General features: G+C 46.4%; 1 protein-coding gene across 3 annotated transcripts in view; it reads right to left on the bottom strand.

Annotated features, from left to right (window-relative positions):
• Positions 1-16,466, bottom strand: part of LOC114841813 (protein bicaudal C homolog 1-like) — a 73,716-nt gene that overhangs the window by 18,878 nt on the left and 38,372 nt on the right. For 2 of the 3 annotated variants that reach the window (XM_055502499.1, XM_029126964.3), the window contains exons 2-3: positions 7,980-8,026; positions 1,858-1,927 (exon numbers count right to left, since the gene is read on the bottom strand). In XM_055502499.1, the coding sequence (XP_055358474.1) occupies positions 1,858-1,927; positions 7,980-8,026 (117 nt within the window). Of the gene's footprint in view, positions 1-1,857; positions 1,928-7,979; positions 8,027-16,466 lie in introns of those variants that run through there. The other variant, XM_055502500.1, reaches the window with a different exon arrangement.

Raw genomic sequence — 16,466 nt, forward strand, 5'->3', positions numbered from 1 at the left:
TAGCGAGCGCTGCAGCCGCGATGTCCAACACCCCCGCATTTCTGAAGCCCAGGGTGCTGCAAGCCCTTTTCACATGATTGATTGTGGAATCTGACGTGAACACCTTAACGCTTTAATTTGGCTCACGCGACGCCTAGAACAACAAAGCAAACAAAAGTCAGGTTGCAGCTGCCTGACAGAAACAAGTGAGCGCTTTCAGTGGCACCGGCTTCAACGCGGCTCCAGCTGACGGGCACGGAACCTTTCTGACTGGGAGCTCGTTGCTGGCAGCGCTCGAGCATTTTCCCAGCTACGAATTGCAGTTTAAGAAATACCACACAAATGAAGGGAATTAAGTCCTTTTGGCTCACGGCGTCTCATTCGAAACATCTGCAGAGACATTAAAACACACAACTGGCAAACAGAAAAAAGTATTAAGAAATTTCTCACATCGAAACAAAACAAACATCAATCTTCTGGAATTAAAACAAAGACTGCAGGGCGTTATTGGCCGCTCGGTCATAAGCTCCTGACGCCCGAAGGTGAAGTATTGAATCAGTGAAGCGCTGACAGCGACCACGCGCAGGTGGCAGAGACATCTAGCTGCAGGTGATGGCGAAGCGGAGGAGCTGGCATTTTGATGGAGCGCGGCCCTCTACGGGGAGAGGTTACAAACATACAAGTCTCCTCACATCTGCCGCCATCCTGCTGAGCGTAACCGATTCCAGACTGCGAGAGAATAACAATGCGAATTCCAGGAAAATAAAAAAAAAAAAAAAACGGGGGGGAAACAAGGCAACTAACACCCACGAACGGCTGGACTTTACGTTCGTACGCTAACGACTTCTGTGCAGATTAACTTACACGGTTGAGTTGGAGACGTCCGTGTGGAACAGCCTGAATTTGGCCCGATTGCCCCCTTCCCTGCCCCCCCTCCCCCCTTCCCATCAGCCGAGGTTGTGATTGTCCAACATTCCTTCACTCTTCTCTCGGTTTACGCAACACAGAGAGGAAAAAAAAACAACAACAAAAAAAAACCCCAGAAGAAGCTGACACTCTACGAATGACAGGCCAGAATCTACACTTGTCTGTATTCTCCCTCTGAACACATCATCAACATTCCCAGGTGGTGCAAGTTTTGTGAATGAACTAAAACTTGGGGTGAATGGATGATTGCGTGCCATTGGATTGTCAGGAATTACAGTTGATTAAGTATCCAGATAGAAAAATGCTAAAAGATTCTGATGTCACGCCGTCAACTGTGATCTGCACAGAGAGGAAGGGGAAGTTACATAATGTCGCTGGATTCCACATCTGGCTCGAAGACGCACACTGGTGATTCTCCTGGGGACAACAAAGTGGGCAAAGCTACACCTACTCCTCGCCCCCGTACTCCGAAGCCCTGCCTCGCGCCTCCCGGAAGAGCTTTAAATAACCGTGGCAATCTTTTATTGGTAACAGAGCTCTGGAACAACTTGGCCAATAAAAGCGTGCGCTTCAGTGACGGCAACTCCCACTCGTCCACCTCCGCACCGAGATTCCTCCGCGGAGACGACGTGACTGGCTTGTGAGGAATGGAAAACAGTTTCATCTTCTGAAATGAGCCCATCGTACTGTAAATAAGTTTAATAATGAACATAACAGGACACTGAACATTATATAGTTAGTCCTGCTGATACATATCCAATAACTGTTCAGATGTATTTCATCAAAGTAATTTGTTCAAATTAAATTATAAATGCTAATTCATTGAGCATCATAAGTGTATATGTTTTATATGGGCCACTATTCACCAAGCACATGTGTCTCACGAGCAATGAAAGCAGTAGCTTTAACATAATGAAGCAGCAAATATGAGATAACGACAAAAGCAGTCACCTTTTTTGGACTTGGCTCCGATTTTCAGCTTGGACGGCCAGGCTATCTGTGTTTGGGTCTCATCCATGATCTAGAACAGACGCAGAGAGGGCCGACATGAGCACAGAACAGGCAACACGAACCAGGACTGCATTACTAAAGTATAGGAATATTCAGCCTGCTGATTAATAATAACTGATATATATGAGTCATGGATATATGCACAGCTCCTAAATGCTGCTTCTGCATTAATAAATATTTTAAGGGAATGTGTGAATGAAAATATTACCACAGCTACGAAGAAAAGCCTTTCAGTGAAACAGAGGAAAGCAATAAATAAAACATTCACACAGTCAGTTATGGAAGCTGGAGAAGTGGCCCTGACTGAAGCCAGTTTCAACACGCCTGCCTGGAAACGTCATACAAGCTTATATCAGCACAGATTCATTTCTGTTGAATCGTCCTCGCCACCACCACAAACGTGAAACCGATAAAAGCGGATAGAGTGGACGCGCTCGGCTTTGGGTGGCAGCGGCCGTCTACGTGAGAGCCGCAGGAAAGTGAAGAGCGGCTCAATGTGCTGCCAGTTCCAATCAGGGGAAATCCACCCCTCAGGAGAAGGTCACCTAGCTTAGCGTTCTGGCTACAAGTCTGCAAACACTCCAGAACCGCCGACGTGACGACCGGTCCATGTTACTGGAAAAGAAAACAACCAAGGGGGAAAAACCTGTCAAACCTCCCCAAAAACGGGAAGTTGAAGTGTTCTCTGCGAGTGGCTCTGTCCTCCACGTGCACTACCCTTGTTTTTGCAAAGGTCCCGCGGTCTTCTGTTTGTTTTAATACTTACCAGGGGTTTGTGATTTCAGGGCGGAGAAGATATGACTCTCTCAAAGTTCTCAAAGCCACGTGATCAAGAAGCTGGAGACAGCTTCAGGCTTCATCTTCACGTTGGCCCCAAGTTACGCATCACCTACTGTGTGTAACTCAAGGACGAGGCTGCATTACATATTCAACTTTATTTATTATACCTTACAAAAGTCTAAAGTCACACCTGCACGTCTGCCTTCCCTAAATACCAAGAACACCAAAGACAAATATCTGCTGATGGTAACACACTTGTAAAACCAGAAACAGCCTCAACAATCATTGAGCCTTAATGGCCTCAATGATTTTCTCTAACTCAAATAAAAGTGGAGGCTCGATGAACAATAGAATCCACTCTGCCACTATTCTGCCAAGAGAAAACCAAAATAACTTTTTCACATTTAAAATGTATTGAAACCAGCTGGAATTTCTTTCCCAGCAGAAAACTAAGATCTGCAAAACAGGGTCCTTCATTTCTCAGGAAATCTCATAAAATATACTGTTGTAAGCCAAAAAAATCTGTTCAAGGCACGTTAGTACAGAAGGAGCCTCACCTCGTCACATTCCTCTATCGCCGTCTTCACACACTTCGCACATTCAATAAAATGATAACTACCAACAGGCAAAGGAGCGGTCACGTCGCCTGTTTACTTCACAGAACTACAAGTAATTTTATTGTTGTTTTGTGCAATGAAAATAAAGGAGAAATGACCTCACTGAGCTGTTTTCTCTAAGGAGCTTGGCCGTGGTACCATCAATCACACTTTAGCTTGTCTTATACATATGACCCCCCTTAATGTTCTTTGAAAGGACACATCATTAAGTGTTATCGGGAATATGAAATATTCACTTTAAGATTTTCATTCAGGAAACCAGACGAGTTGTCTGTTGCGGTGTTATGTTAGTGCACCAAAGTCTACACATCTACAACACGACACCCTGTGAATCAGTAAATCAGGCAAACGCTGTGTCCACACCAACAGCTGGATTTACTACAAACAGGAAATTCTGGTTGCACAGAAAGAATTTCCTTCACCTTTGCCTCTAACTTTCCTATTTTTCTTGAATAAAAGTCCGTCTCTGGTGACAAAACCATGCGTGCCTGGATTTTGTCACCAAGTGGTTCGAATTGAAACCCACAAAATGAAGAGGAATGGCCGTCATGTGACCTCCTAGAGGTCGCTGACGTTACAGCACTGATGTGGAAGCACATCAGACGTTAGATGATGGATTCTGAACGTGAAAAATGCCATTAGAGGGTAATTTAGCTTATTTTCCTAAATTCATTGCAGTGAAACAATCTCAACACAGACTTTCTGCTTGTGTCTCGCCTTCATTAGCTTCAGCCTGGATAAGTCTGTAGACTTCTGTCGTCCAAAACAGTGATTAAACGCACGTCAGCCACACAATCAGCACGGCTTCACACACAGGTTTCTGGCCTTCGGGGAAGCAGCGTGGCAACAATAAGTCAACGGAGCCTTTTATACTGAAGGAACGTGTCGCCAACATTCAACAAGTGCACGAAAAGCTCAGTCTCCATGAGTGCGTAATGGCTCGTACTGCATGACAGAGGTCTCGCCGCGCAGTCATTAGCATATCAGACGCACGTCTAGTTACACTCTCCTAACATTAACTTCTACGGCGCACGGCTCTTCAGCGTCTCCTCTAAAAAGGCCCTTGTTCAGAGACCTGCTTCCTGTCCAGCTCTGCTGTTCTTGGCAGCGTCGCGCAGATGGGACTAATTTCTGACAGACCACACACCATTCTAAAAGGCCGGACGGGGTTTATTTTATTTTATTTTTCTAAAGGAGCAAAAGAATCACGACTCTCAAATGAGTCAAGGTATTTACGTTACCTTTACATTTAACATTCCACTCCGTCCCCCGCCCTTTCTAGAATGAATAAATACGTCCATAAAAAAAATGTTCTGATCAATTTCACAGCGCGACCTTGACATGATGATTGGTTTTCGAGGTCTGCAGCTGGTACACGCAGACGTGTGCAGAGCTGTTCCTGAAATCAAACAGGATATCATTAGGGGAATGTCCTGAAAGAATAGCACATGTGTTGGCCACACGTGAATGCGTGTGTACGTGTACCATGCACTCCTGGCCGTGGCTGCAGCTGTTGACTCAGCTGGAGTTTGTGTGTGTGTGTGTGTGTGTGTGTGTGTACCGGTGGTGGGGGGGTGGGGGGGCACGTATGCTGGTGGGGGTGTGAAGAGGCTGGGATCCGAGTGGCGAACGGAGGAGCAGCGGAGCGGGAAGCGGGAGCGTCCCCACGAGACTCAGAGTTCTTGTTAAGGATTCAAGTGCTAATTTGCAGCTGAAGCCCCATTAACCTCAGGGCTGATGCTAATACACGCATGGCTATGAAAGAACAACACGCATTATGGGGACGGCGCTAGAAACACTCCTGTTGAAACGCTTGGAGGCTGCGAGTGCTGCAGAGTGGCACGATGATTAATGCGTCCAAACATCAGCCCGTGCTGTGTTTTCATGGCACCAGCACTGACCTAGTTACTTCTTATGCCAACCTAACATTTCATCCTGGCCGTCGTGGAGCTTCCCGTTTTCCCTGCGTCAGCACTGCGAAACACCAAATGCTTTAATCTGTAAAAGCCAAAGAAATAGACTTCTGCTCGCGTTGGCGTTTGCATGTGAAGCCTGGCGTTATTTACAGAACCTCGACTCCCGGGACGGAGGGATGCAAGCAGGACCAGGGCGAAGCTGGACGGGGGTTCAAAGAGCGTTCTCCACTCGGATCCAGTCAAAGCTTCTCCGCGGCGCAGTTTTCGGCTCGAGCCGTCAAACCTTTCAGCTCCTCTCCTCCTGCGCCGGCCTCCAGAACGCATCCCGGACGACCGGATACGTCACGCGCAGAGAAATCCCCCTGAAGATGAGGCACCAGAGCGTCGCTGCAGCGAAATGATGGAATGGGAAAAGATGAGACAGCGACCGAGGCCCGAAACAAAGGCTGAGGAGAAAACGACTTTTCCACTGGCTCCGCGGACTGTTTGTTCCCCATTAGAAGATGTTTGTGAACTTGAATGGAGTCCAGCAGACGGTGAGTAAGAGGGTTTCATCAACCACGGCAACTGGGCCCGGGGAGAACCGGTCACCTTCTGTAGCAGCAGAACTCCAAATCTCATTGTTGAGGAAACGATGAGCGTGTAGAAGTGTGTGCGTCAAAAAGGACCCGAGCGGCCGCGATCGGAGGGAGAGGAGCTGGGGTTACGAGCCTCGCCGAGCGTGTGGGACGTGGGCGCGCGGGAGGGAGGGAGGGAGGGAGGAAGGCCGCCCGCCTAAGAGTTTCCACTTGTCGTCAACTTCAAGGGCTTTCACACCGCACCTCATCCATTTCCTTTCAACAATACCATTCCACAGGCGCCGCGTGTTTATTTTCCTGACATTAATTGGGCATGCGTGGCGATCACGCTATCAGAGGGAAGCGGCACCGCGTCGATCCGAGTGGAAATTCGACAAGGAAAACATGACTTCAGCGCTCCCCCGGTACCGGTGCCTGCCCGGCTGCCAACCGAAACAGCTGCGCGCTCCCTTCTAATTTGCAATTTAACCTCCGCTCACCGCAGCCTCTCCGAGCGAGTCGTGACGATAAAAGGGCCCGAGACGTTAAAAGCCGTGACTGACAAAGTCAATACACCAGCAGTCGGACTCTGTCAGAGTAGCTTTGTGCTCTCGTAGCGTCGCTGGACGCCTCCAACACTGCAGCTATATCCAAACCAGAAGAGGCTTTGGCTGCAACAGGGCCACAGCATATCTGGAGTCCTTGTTAAGAATCTAAGTACAGGAATCTCAGGGCACCTGGTTTGCATTACTTAGTTTTTAAAAAAAAATGCTTTAGGGACAGTTAAATTGGCTCCTTTGACATTTAACGCAGCTTCCCAACCTCCAAAACCAAATAGGGAAAATAGACAAAAGAGGAATGCTAAAACAAACGGCTGTCTGTCACTTATTTCATTACAGCCCATTAACATACTATAAAGTTTAATGTATTCAGGAAACTGAATTCGAAACACGAGCAAACCCACTTGAGAGTCACATATTTAATGAGAAACCTTGATATTAACTGCCATTAAAATCTAATCATCAGCTCTAAGTCAAAGTTCACTTCCCTGTGTCATTCGATCAGTGTTGCCCAGATCCATTCCAACATCTGATTTCACACAGATTTAAATAAATGGGGTGTATCACTGATCTGTTTACTGGTTCTCTGGGTTCATGAACTCAGGCAGGAATGAAGTTTTGTTTTACGACCGGTATCGTGATATTGTGTGTCGTAACATTCGGTGGATGTGAATCCATCTGCTGATGTTCTCACTCATGACACTAAACTCCTAAGTGTCCACAGCAGCCACATGCCGTCCACTAGAAACACAGCAGCGACTCATCCATCGGGGGGGAAGCGAAGTGATGAGACAATGCTCCAGAACCTCGCTACACGTTCCAGCGGATGGGTCTAATTACTGGTTTTTAATAGCAAACCAGCGCCGGCTTGAACACAAGGCCTCTGGTTATAAACTCGGTTTGTGGCATTTGCTTCCACTTTCATCCAAACAGAGGATTTAGTAGCCAAGTACCTTCACATGATCAACATCATCGTAGTAACTTTGACAACAGGGTTTTAAGCAAAAAAAAAAATTACCTTCAGTAAAATAATATAATACAATAGCATAATACAGTATAATACAATAAACTATTTAGAAATAAAACCACTGATGAGATAATGCCTTGTTAGAGACATGGTTTAAACAATAAGACGTACTAACTATGTACTAATCATTCTAGTATAATGTCTATGGGACCATTTCAACTGATAAAAGAACAATAAAACACTTGAGTGATCAATGAGAATCACTGAAACGTACGACTTAACAATCCCACTGTTTAAAGCCACTGAGGCAGAGCCTTGTTTTATTGTGTGTAATGAAGCTTCAGACCATTAATTAAAATCAGCGTCAGAGAAAAGTCAATGAGGCAGCGCCAGTGCAATCAGACCTGTGTTAACCTGGCGTATTGTGGTACGATACATTATGTAAGAGTGAGGACCTCTGTTGTGTCAGCTGTGTCACGGGTTCAGAGTCCTGGAGGGGCTTAACGTCAGCGCTGCTCCGTTGTTTTGGATGTACTCAGGAGCGACCGGAGGAGCGTCTGACATCTGCAGCTTCGAAACGGGAGGTGGCCCTGGCCGTGGCCGTGCACGAACCCGAACCCAAACCCAGGCCCACACTCGAACCCGGCCCGGGACCCCACACTCACCTTCTGAAAGAAATCCTCGCCGCCGTTGACTCTCCCTTCAGACGCAGCTGAAAGGCAAAGCAGAGAGAAGGAAAAATAAATGGCAGAGCCGCAAAGAGGCACTCCGACTTTAATGGACAACGTAACCTGAGCTCAGGCAAATCACACACAGATTACCGCTCGCCTTCAAATGTTATGGTATCTCCACTAAGAGCAGCGTTCACGGTGGATTTCCATTTCTTCTGGATGTTGTGTCTGGCGCGTCTGTGATACCGCGCGTTTGCCGGGACGGAATAAAATGTTCCAAGTCATTTTCTATAATCCCAGAGATTGGACTCCGCTTCCGTGTAACAAATTGATGGATGCAGTCTAATATTTGGGAATTTTACAGTAGAAGTTAATGGAATATTTGATGCCACACGGGTGCCGGTTCAGCTTCCTTTCTGTGCTGCACCCTCCTGGCCTTTGGGAACCACAGTAGATCCCATAGGATCAACATTAGCATTTAGAAGGTGACCTGACGTTGCCATACGTTTGCAAGTGCAAACCAGTTTAGGCGATGCCGTGAGCTACAGAGACAGAACCACCAGACCAAAGTCTGGCTTGTAGTCGCTCCAAGACATCTGCAAGTCCTTCAACCTTTGCAGCTCCGTTGATGCAAAATACATATCAGCTCTCCATGGAGAGTTCTCGGGTTCCGCTGTCATTTGGGAGCACAGACAAAGCTTAATGATGCATTTCAGCCAGCGTTGTCAAGGTGGATCTGTTGCTCCCTTAGCAAATCTGGGTCAGGAGCAGGAGCAGAGTCGCTACGAGTTAGACTGTGATGATAAATGTTGACGATGTTATGGCTAAAAAACACCCAAGGTTCAGGGTTCATCCGCAACAAAATATTAGTCAAATGGGCAGACGAGCTATTTTACATTCAGGTTAATGCAAACAAGAACTCAAAACGCTTTTTTTTTAAATATTACCTGATCTATCTTCAACTAAAGTGCAGGACATCCCAGTGTTAAACCTGGGTGTGAAAAAACACCATCAGCATATTTCAAATCAACACAATGAAAGCCGCAAATTTTCACGCAGAGCCGACATTAAGGCCGCTGGCGAGGCATTTAACACGTGTTGGTACTTAGATAAGCTGCACAGTAAACAGGTCCAGGCCACAGTTTATGAAGATGCAGAGGCCGGTCGGCTTTGGCTCAACAGCCATGTCAATTGCTGTATTTTGCTCAGAAGCTCACAGATGAGCTCTGGCTACTTCTTAGCTCATCAGCAAATCAGAGGAATAATAAAAAAATAAATTCAGGAAGAATGTACATTAGAAACTGATTGCATGGAGTAACATGAGCGTCTACTGGGTTTTCCTAAAGTGGCCACAGAAAGAAAGAGAAAGGTTCCAACTTCTAACTATCACCCTTCTGTTATTCTTATCCTCATAATCTGCTGTGCAGCGCCGGTTTGAACGTCCAGTTCAATGAGCACCAAGTGAAGGAACAGACCGACAACCTGAGCTCTGACACGTCCAACGGCAGAACGTCAGCGTTGTAATCACATTACCTGCTGGAAACCCGGCTGTAATAGGACGGTTCTGTTGCGATTCCCATGGAAGGCCAACGTTAACAGATGGAAACTATCACCGATGGGGAAATAAATTGTTGGACACCTCTTCCACCGCTTCAAAAGCCTTTGTCCTTAAACAAAAGCCAAAGTTATTAAAGTGGCTGGTGTTCACAGTGCACAACGCTGCACTGGATAATATGACAGCTGCAGATATGATCATGAAGGACACAGAGGTGCTGAGGAGTTTGGGTCGGTTGAAAAATTCAAAAGAGCTAATTTCAAATTGAATGTCAGAACACGATGGTTTCTAGGATCTGAGAGGTTCACGTATGACCCTCTAAAAGCCCCATTTGACACGTGCAGCCATTCTATCGCTTGGCTTCACAGCCACACACTACCGCACACGAGCACACGGAGATGACGGGAACGCGCTACGAGACATGAGGGCAAACATGAGCCGTGCGCCGAGAGGAACACATCCTGTTGGCACATGTGTGCAGTGTAAAGCGGTGTCGTGGGAGAAAAGCAGCGACGGCAGGGGAACATGACACCCTGGGTTACAGTAACGACGCGTCATCCATGCGGAGCTTCAGTGCAGGAGGTACTTCTGAATATCCTCATCACAACTGGCTTATTAAAGAGAATATGAGAATTTAAAAGAAGCATTTTAAATTACAGTAAGTATCTTTGTGCTACAAACATGACAAGTATTAAAACAGAAAATCACAGAAGCTCCTTTGTGCTCAAATTGCTTACACCTACAAATTCTCTGGTCAGGGCATTCAAAAGAATGGGAGCTGAGGTGCATTATGGGTAAACTATGTAAAAGCTTTTGACGCGGACGAGGAATTCAAACTCTGCCCACTGCTGCAGCGCTCATGTCAACACAAACCGTTGGAGACGGGCTGATTTGTTGGACCGTCTCAAATCAGAATGTGACTAAACGATGTCCCGAAGCCTCATAAGCACATTAGTTTGGAGTTTATTATTCATAGAGCAATAATGAATTTTCACGTTTCAGTCCGCTGCCTGCGAGCTGCACATATTTCTTCATCGCCGCCGACCAATTTGTTGCAGCCGAGGGTGAAGCTGCTGACTGGCGGCCGTCTGCACGCAGGAAACCACCAAAGTCGAGCTCTCAAACAAACTTACATTCTCCTCCTGACAATGCCTGATGTGCCAATAACGGGACAGCGAGAGGAGAGGAGAGATGTTTCACGTTGGTCTTCACCGCGTTTTCCCAAAGAATCGACAGGCATCAAACCACAAAAATGCATAACCCATGTCTCATTACTTCGAGAGCCGGGGAACCTATTATTTCCCCTACCAACGAAAACCAATTTTAAATTACAGGCTTTCCTTAGGACAAACCAACTGAGGAGAACATCCCTCGCTACAAGTATATTTTTCATGATTTAGTAGCTCTGATTTACATCAAACAGAGATTTTATTTGTTTCTCAAGTGTGAGAATGAGCCAGTTGTTTTTCCTGGACCCAGGTTACACCAGGACAATGCAGTGCTCCTTCAATTCAGCAGAGCACACTGTAAAGACATCATGGATGAAAAATGACTGTAGTGGCCGGGGACCACATGGTTCAGCCGTGTCAGTCCGTTGGCACGTCATGAAAATATTGAGCAAATAATGTCACGGTAATTTATGGTTACAGTTAAATAAATCCACGCCCTCTAATCCGGCACTTATTTAATAGATCTAATCAATGTCACTGCGAGACGCCGACAAAGAGACGTCGCAGCGAGAGGCTTACTGGGCCTGGAGGCTGGCAGATGCACTGAGGCGCCGGCTTGCAATATTTTATGGAGAGGCTGATTTTCTGGGAGATTCTGCTGCTTTGACGCTGGAGAAATGCAAACAGCAATGATTTCTACAGTTATGGCTTCGATACACACACACACACACACACACACACACATACAACAGTCAAACAAACAATGTAGACACAGAAACTAATAAATCAAATCTGAAGACAATCTGGATTTGAATATTTCATTAAAATCATCACAGTTTCAGTCTTTTTATAAAAAGCCAAACTAGAAGAAGTTACAAATCCACAGCGACATTCACAGTAACAGCAATTGTTATTTCAAATGCCCTCGGTGATTCAGTAACCACCAAATAATTACACCAATATCTGTGCAGAGCCAGAATCATCAGGGATAATCATTTGTGTCAAAGATACTCAATGAAGACGGGAGCTTTTTTTAGATAACTCAAAGCAAACAGAGTCAATCTGTCAATGACAGAGGACTCGAGGTGAAACCTGGTTCACTTTAAACTTTGACTTCCTGTGGGATTTCATGAGACCTCTGATCTAGGAAACGTCTCAGTCCACACATGCGCGCGCGCGCATGTGTGGACTGAGACACACACACACACACACACACACACACACACACACACACACACACACACACACACACACACACACACACACACACACACACACACACACACACACACACACACACACACACACACACTCCGTCTCCCATTATCCTTGTAGGGAGCAGGACACTGAGGTTTTCACAGCAGCTTCCCAAAAACCCCCTCCTGTGTGTGCACCGCTTCTCAGCTGATTCAACACAGAGCTAATGAGGACGCCTCAAGCACGAGAACACACACCAATCAATGCATTATGCCGTCTTCTTATTAAATTCTTGAATAACAACAGCATTTTCTTTATGCAACACTAACTTGAAATTAAATGTTCACATGATAAAAAGGTGAAAGTCAACACTAGACGCCGCTGCTGTGAAAACCTAATCATAGATTGCGTGTAGAATTGAAAAAAGCCAGTTTAAACCCAGCATCAAGGCATCAATCGAGCTGCGAACGCCTCCCTTCAAAGGCCGGACACCGTGCAGCTGACAAGCAGTCGACAGCAAAGAGGTGGAGACGTAAACGCCTCGTTTACCTGTGAACCAGCAGCTTCACACGAGCCTGCATCTAAACAGAGGCTCCAGAGCCTGAACTGCAGCCGCATCGCACATAGTGAGACGTCAAAAGGAAGACTGCTGCACAAGGCTGTGCTTGCGAAAATATCATAACTTACTGCTAGTGAAGAATTTGGAGCTTTTACCAGTTTCTATATCCAATAATTTGCCTTTACTCTGTTGGAAATTGTGTGATGCTCTATAATAAATGCATATAATTGCAACAAATGACATAACCTGGTTTAGTCATTTTCATAAATAACTGCACAAAATCAGTGCTCTCATTTTTAGATTGTTTTTGTATGAATCTTTCCTTTTACAGAAATTATTTCTGACTGTGTACATGTGAAGCTCCGAGGCCTCCATCACGTCTCTGGCTTTGTCAAACACCGTTAACACCTAAAACACTGAACACCTGTCAGCATATTTCTGCTCTGAGCAGCACGAAGCCTCAGTCCATCAGACTCCTGCAGCGTTGCCAGGCAACCGCGCTACCAAACAAAACGCATCCGCTGCCAGATGTTGCTTTCCAGCAGATAAAGATAAAATCCTGCCAGAGGAACTACACTCGCTGACCCCAAGTTCACGAGGACGAAACCGCGCAAAGCGAGTGAGACACACACATTTGCATCGACACTTCACGGCCTAAACAAATTTTTCACAATGTCCTCAAACCGAGTGCATTTCGACCTCCCAGGACGTTTCCTTGCGCGTTATCCAAGCAGCTGTCGCTAACGTGCTTGCGTTATCATCATCTTCTTCATCTGCCATGTGTGAACGTTGCCAAGCGATTACACAACACTGAACATTCCTGGTGCCTGGTATCTGCCGAGCTGGATCCCCTGCGGAGCGCAGGGAGTCAGTCTCTCTTACCGGGCCACAGGCTGCACTGTAAACATTACATTACACTACTGGGAACTCATCCACATGTTAGACTCCTCACAGCATCGACATGTTCCCTTTGAAGGCATGAGGAATGCGTGCAGCGATGAAACCAACATATTCCTTCTACTAACATCTAATTATTGTAGCTCATTACTCAACCTCTGGGTTATCTCCACCGATTTGGCCAGTCAGACGCCGTTCATGCATAACTGAAAAGCTTTGAGGACATTCACATGATGTATTCGGGCCCTTTTATGAAGTTTCTGCCCTTGTGCTATCTTAAACAAAATGGACTAACCTCCTCTTCCTTTCACCCCACCCTGTTGCTCTGGCAACAGCCAGGACTAGATCCAAAGTATAGTCTTATAAAATGCTTTCTCTCCAATCAAGGCGAGTGGAGAAAAGGCAGATTGTGCTGGATGGTGGAGCGGGAGAGAGAACAACAAACCCAAAACCCGAGGTTCTCCAAAGATAAACACTGGGAGCTCTGGGGGGAGTGGTTGAGGCTGGGTGGCGTGCACGCGTGTGTTCCTGCCCGTGTGTGTCTGCGTGGTGAATGTGCATGCGTAGAGGATAAGTCAGCGGCGTGCCCCCCACCCCCCAACGAAAGATTTCTAAAATAGCAACCGCAAACCAGACAAAATGTAAATCTGTACTTTGAAAAGAGCTGAAGAAAAAAGAGCTTTGAGGGATGTAGAAAAACAGGTATTCATTTCAGCCCATTTACAGTTCCAGAAGCAGAGAAATGGGTCACGACGCTCCGGCTTCACTCGGGCTGCTGAAACAGGACTCCTGCTTTTATTTTCCCCGAGTAATGAATTACAGGTTTTTCTGCCGACTGAAGCGCAATTATATTACGGCTCCTGAAAGCTTCATCATACCCAGGATGGAGGAATTCCACGCGTAAGCAGTCGAACAGAGATGTTTAATTGTATCAGCATGTTTCAGTAAAATCTCTAAGAAAGCGAGAACGGGGGCGGGAAGATGGAGAAGGCTGGAGGTTAAAGGTCAGCGAGGAGTGGAATTTAGCCGATAACCCCAGCAACAAAATTAGACACAGCGGAAATAATTCTGTTTGTGCACATTAGTAGAGATGTACAACTGTTTTCCCCCATTATAATGCTCTCAAGTCAAACGTCCCAGTTCAGTGATAGAAGAATTTGATTTGCGCTGCCCAGGCCCGAGCAGAACGCACGTGTCCGCAAAGAAGCCGGGCAGAATCTGGATCAGGCAAAACTCAGAACGACATGTCGTCGGAGGAAAGAAAGGATTTTCACATCTACACATCAAAGGAAGCTTTTCCTTCGTGCGTTACTTTACACTCAATGCTGTTTTTCCAGCCTTTCACGCAGCCTGTGGTCACGGCTTCTCCAGGTTTGTGTTCACTCTATACATGACACAGTATTTTAATTAAATACTTCATGTAGATTTAAAAGTACTAAGTTCTAGTTCTGAACTTCAGCAGAGTATTTCCAGTAATATTTGGGCTTGGGTTTGTTTAGAGTGGGAGGTTAGAGCCAGGATTGTGTTGTAGGACAAGGATAAAGGCCTCGGAAAGTCCAACGACTCCACAGAGGATCTAAGGAAGACTGGAACAACAGAGCAACGCTCGGGATGAAGCAACAGAGGGGGCGAACGAGGGAGAGAGAGACAGCCTGCAGCACATTCCCCACAAGACACTCACTTCCTGCCTGTGAGTCGCGCTCAGCACCGAGGCGGAAGACACACACACACACACACACACACACACACACACACACACACACACACACACACACACACACACACACACACACACACACACACACACACACACACACACACACACACACACACACACACACACACACACACACACACACACCTCATTATGTGGGTGTGGAAGCCAAAGACGTCAAATAATGGCAATTATAATAATGTCATTTTCATGTAATTCTCAGGGGATGTGTCCAACATGGGAACGGTGTTCGTACTGTATGCAGTCGAAATTTCTGAAAATACCTGTGAAAACCCCTCGATGCCATGTGTAACAGTCGTTGCCGTTCTGAGAAGGAGCTCCCCAATAACAGTCTGTGGTCTCCACTAGGAAAACAAATTAGTTCAACGACGAAAATGATTCACTTAGGCTAATTGTAGGTTGTTGTCGCAGTCACCCAGCAAACATGTTGTTACGATGTGTACTCACACCGGCGCAAACACTACCAGCGTCTCCACGCAGCCAGAGCCGGGAAATCCACCGCGGGCGCGCCGAGAGCCGACCCGTTAACGGGGGAACCTCCGACGGCCTGGTTCCGTGTGGAGACGAGCTCGGCTCAGGAGGGAACGCTGCCTCCTTCCCACGCCGCCGCCTCACGTCTCCATTTCTTCAAAACTACATTCTTTTGCACAGTTCCTGCACATAAAAGCATCTTTCAAGCTTTTATTCCTGCGTCAAGGCCCTGAGCCATTAACTTGGAGGTTCTACTCTACGGTGCCAGCGGCTCAGCAGTAAACCCAGATGGCGGTCACGGTGAGACTGTGTTGTCACGTTACTCTGTTTATTGATCTAAGCTCCAGCGCCTGCGTCTCCGCCAACGCGAAAGACAGTAAATTTGTAATTGCTAAGCAAGTATTTCATTTTCCCCCCGATGCAAACTGGGCCAGAAAAGGGAAATAAAATATGGCCGACCAAAGTAAAAAAGGAGATAAAATGCTGGCTTTCCAGACGAGGCGGTGGGTCGACATGTTCTAATGGGCTCAGGGTCCCAATCTCCAAAATGTATGCGAATCCTAACTGTTTGATTGTGTCTTGCACCTACAGGAAAAAGTCTGAGCAGAGGTGAAACAGATGTTAAATATCTGATCCTCTCAACTAAGTGGGCAACTTCCATCAAACTCTCAGCCGTCAAGTGAAATGAACCAAAAGAACCGTTGTTCACATACAGAGACAAAAGGTAAAGTTTCTGATCCACTCAAAGCAATTATCAACCAGTCACACGTCTTGTACCTTCATTAATCAATGAAGACAGATTGTTACAGCTGAACTGCAATTAAATCAAATCAGTCCCCCTGAAAAAAAACATAAGGTTCATGGTGTAACGCCTTAGACTAGAACCCGACTGCTCTGT

This window comes from Betta splendens, chromosome 15 (assembly GCF_900634795.4).
Source record: "Betta splendens chromosome 15, fBetSpl5.4, whole genome shotgun sequence".
Classification (NCBI taxonomy): Eukaryota; Metazoa; Chordata; class Actinopteri; order Anabantiformes; family Osphronemidae; genus Betta; species Betta splendens.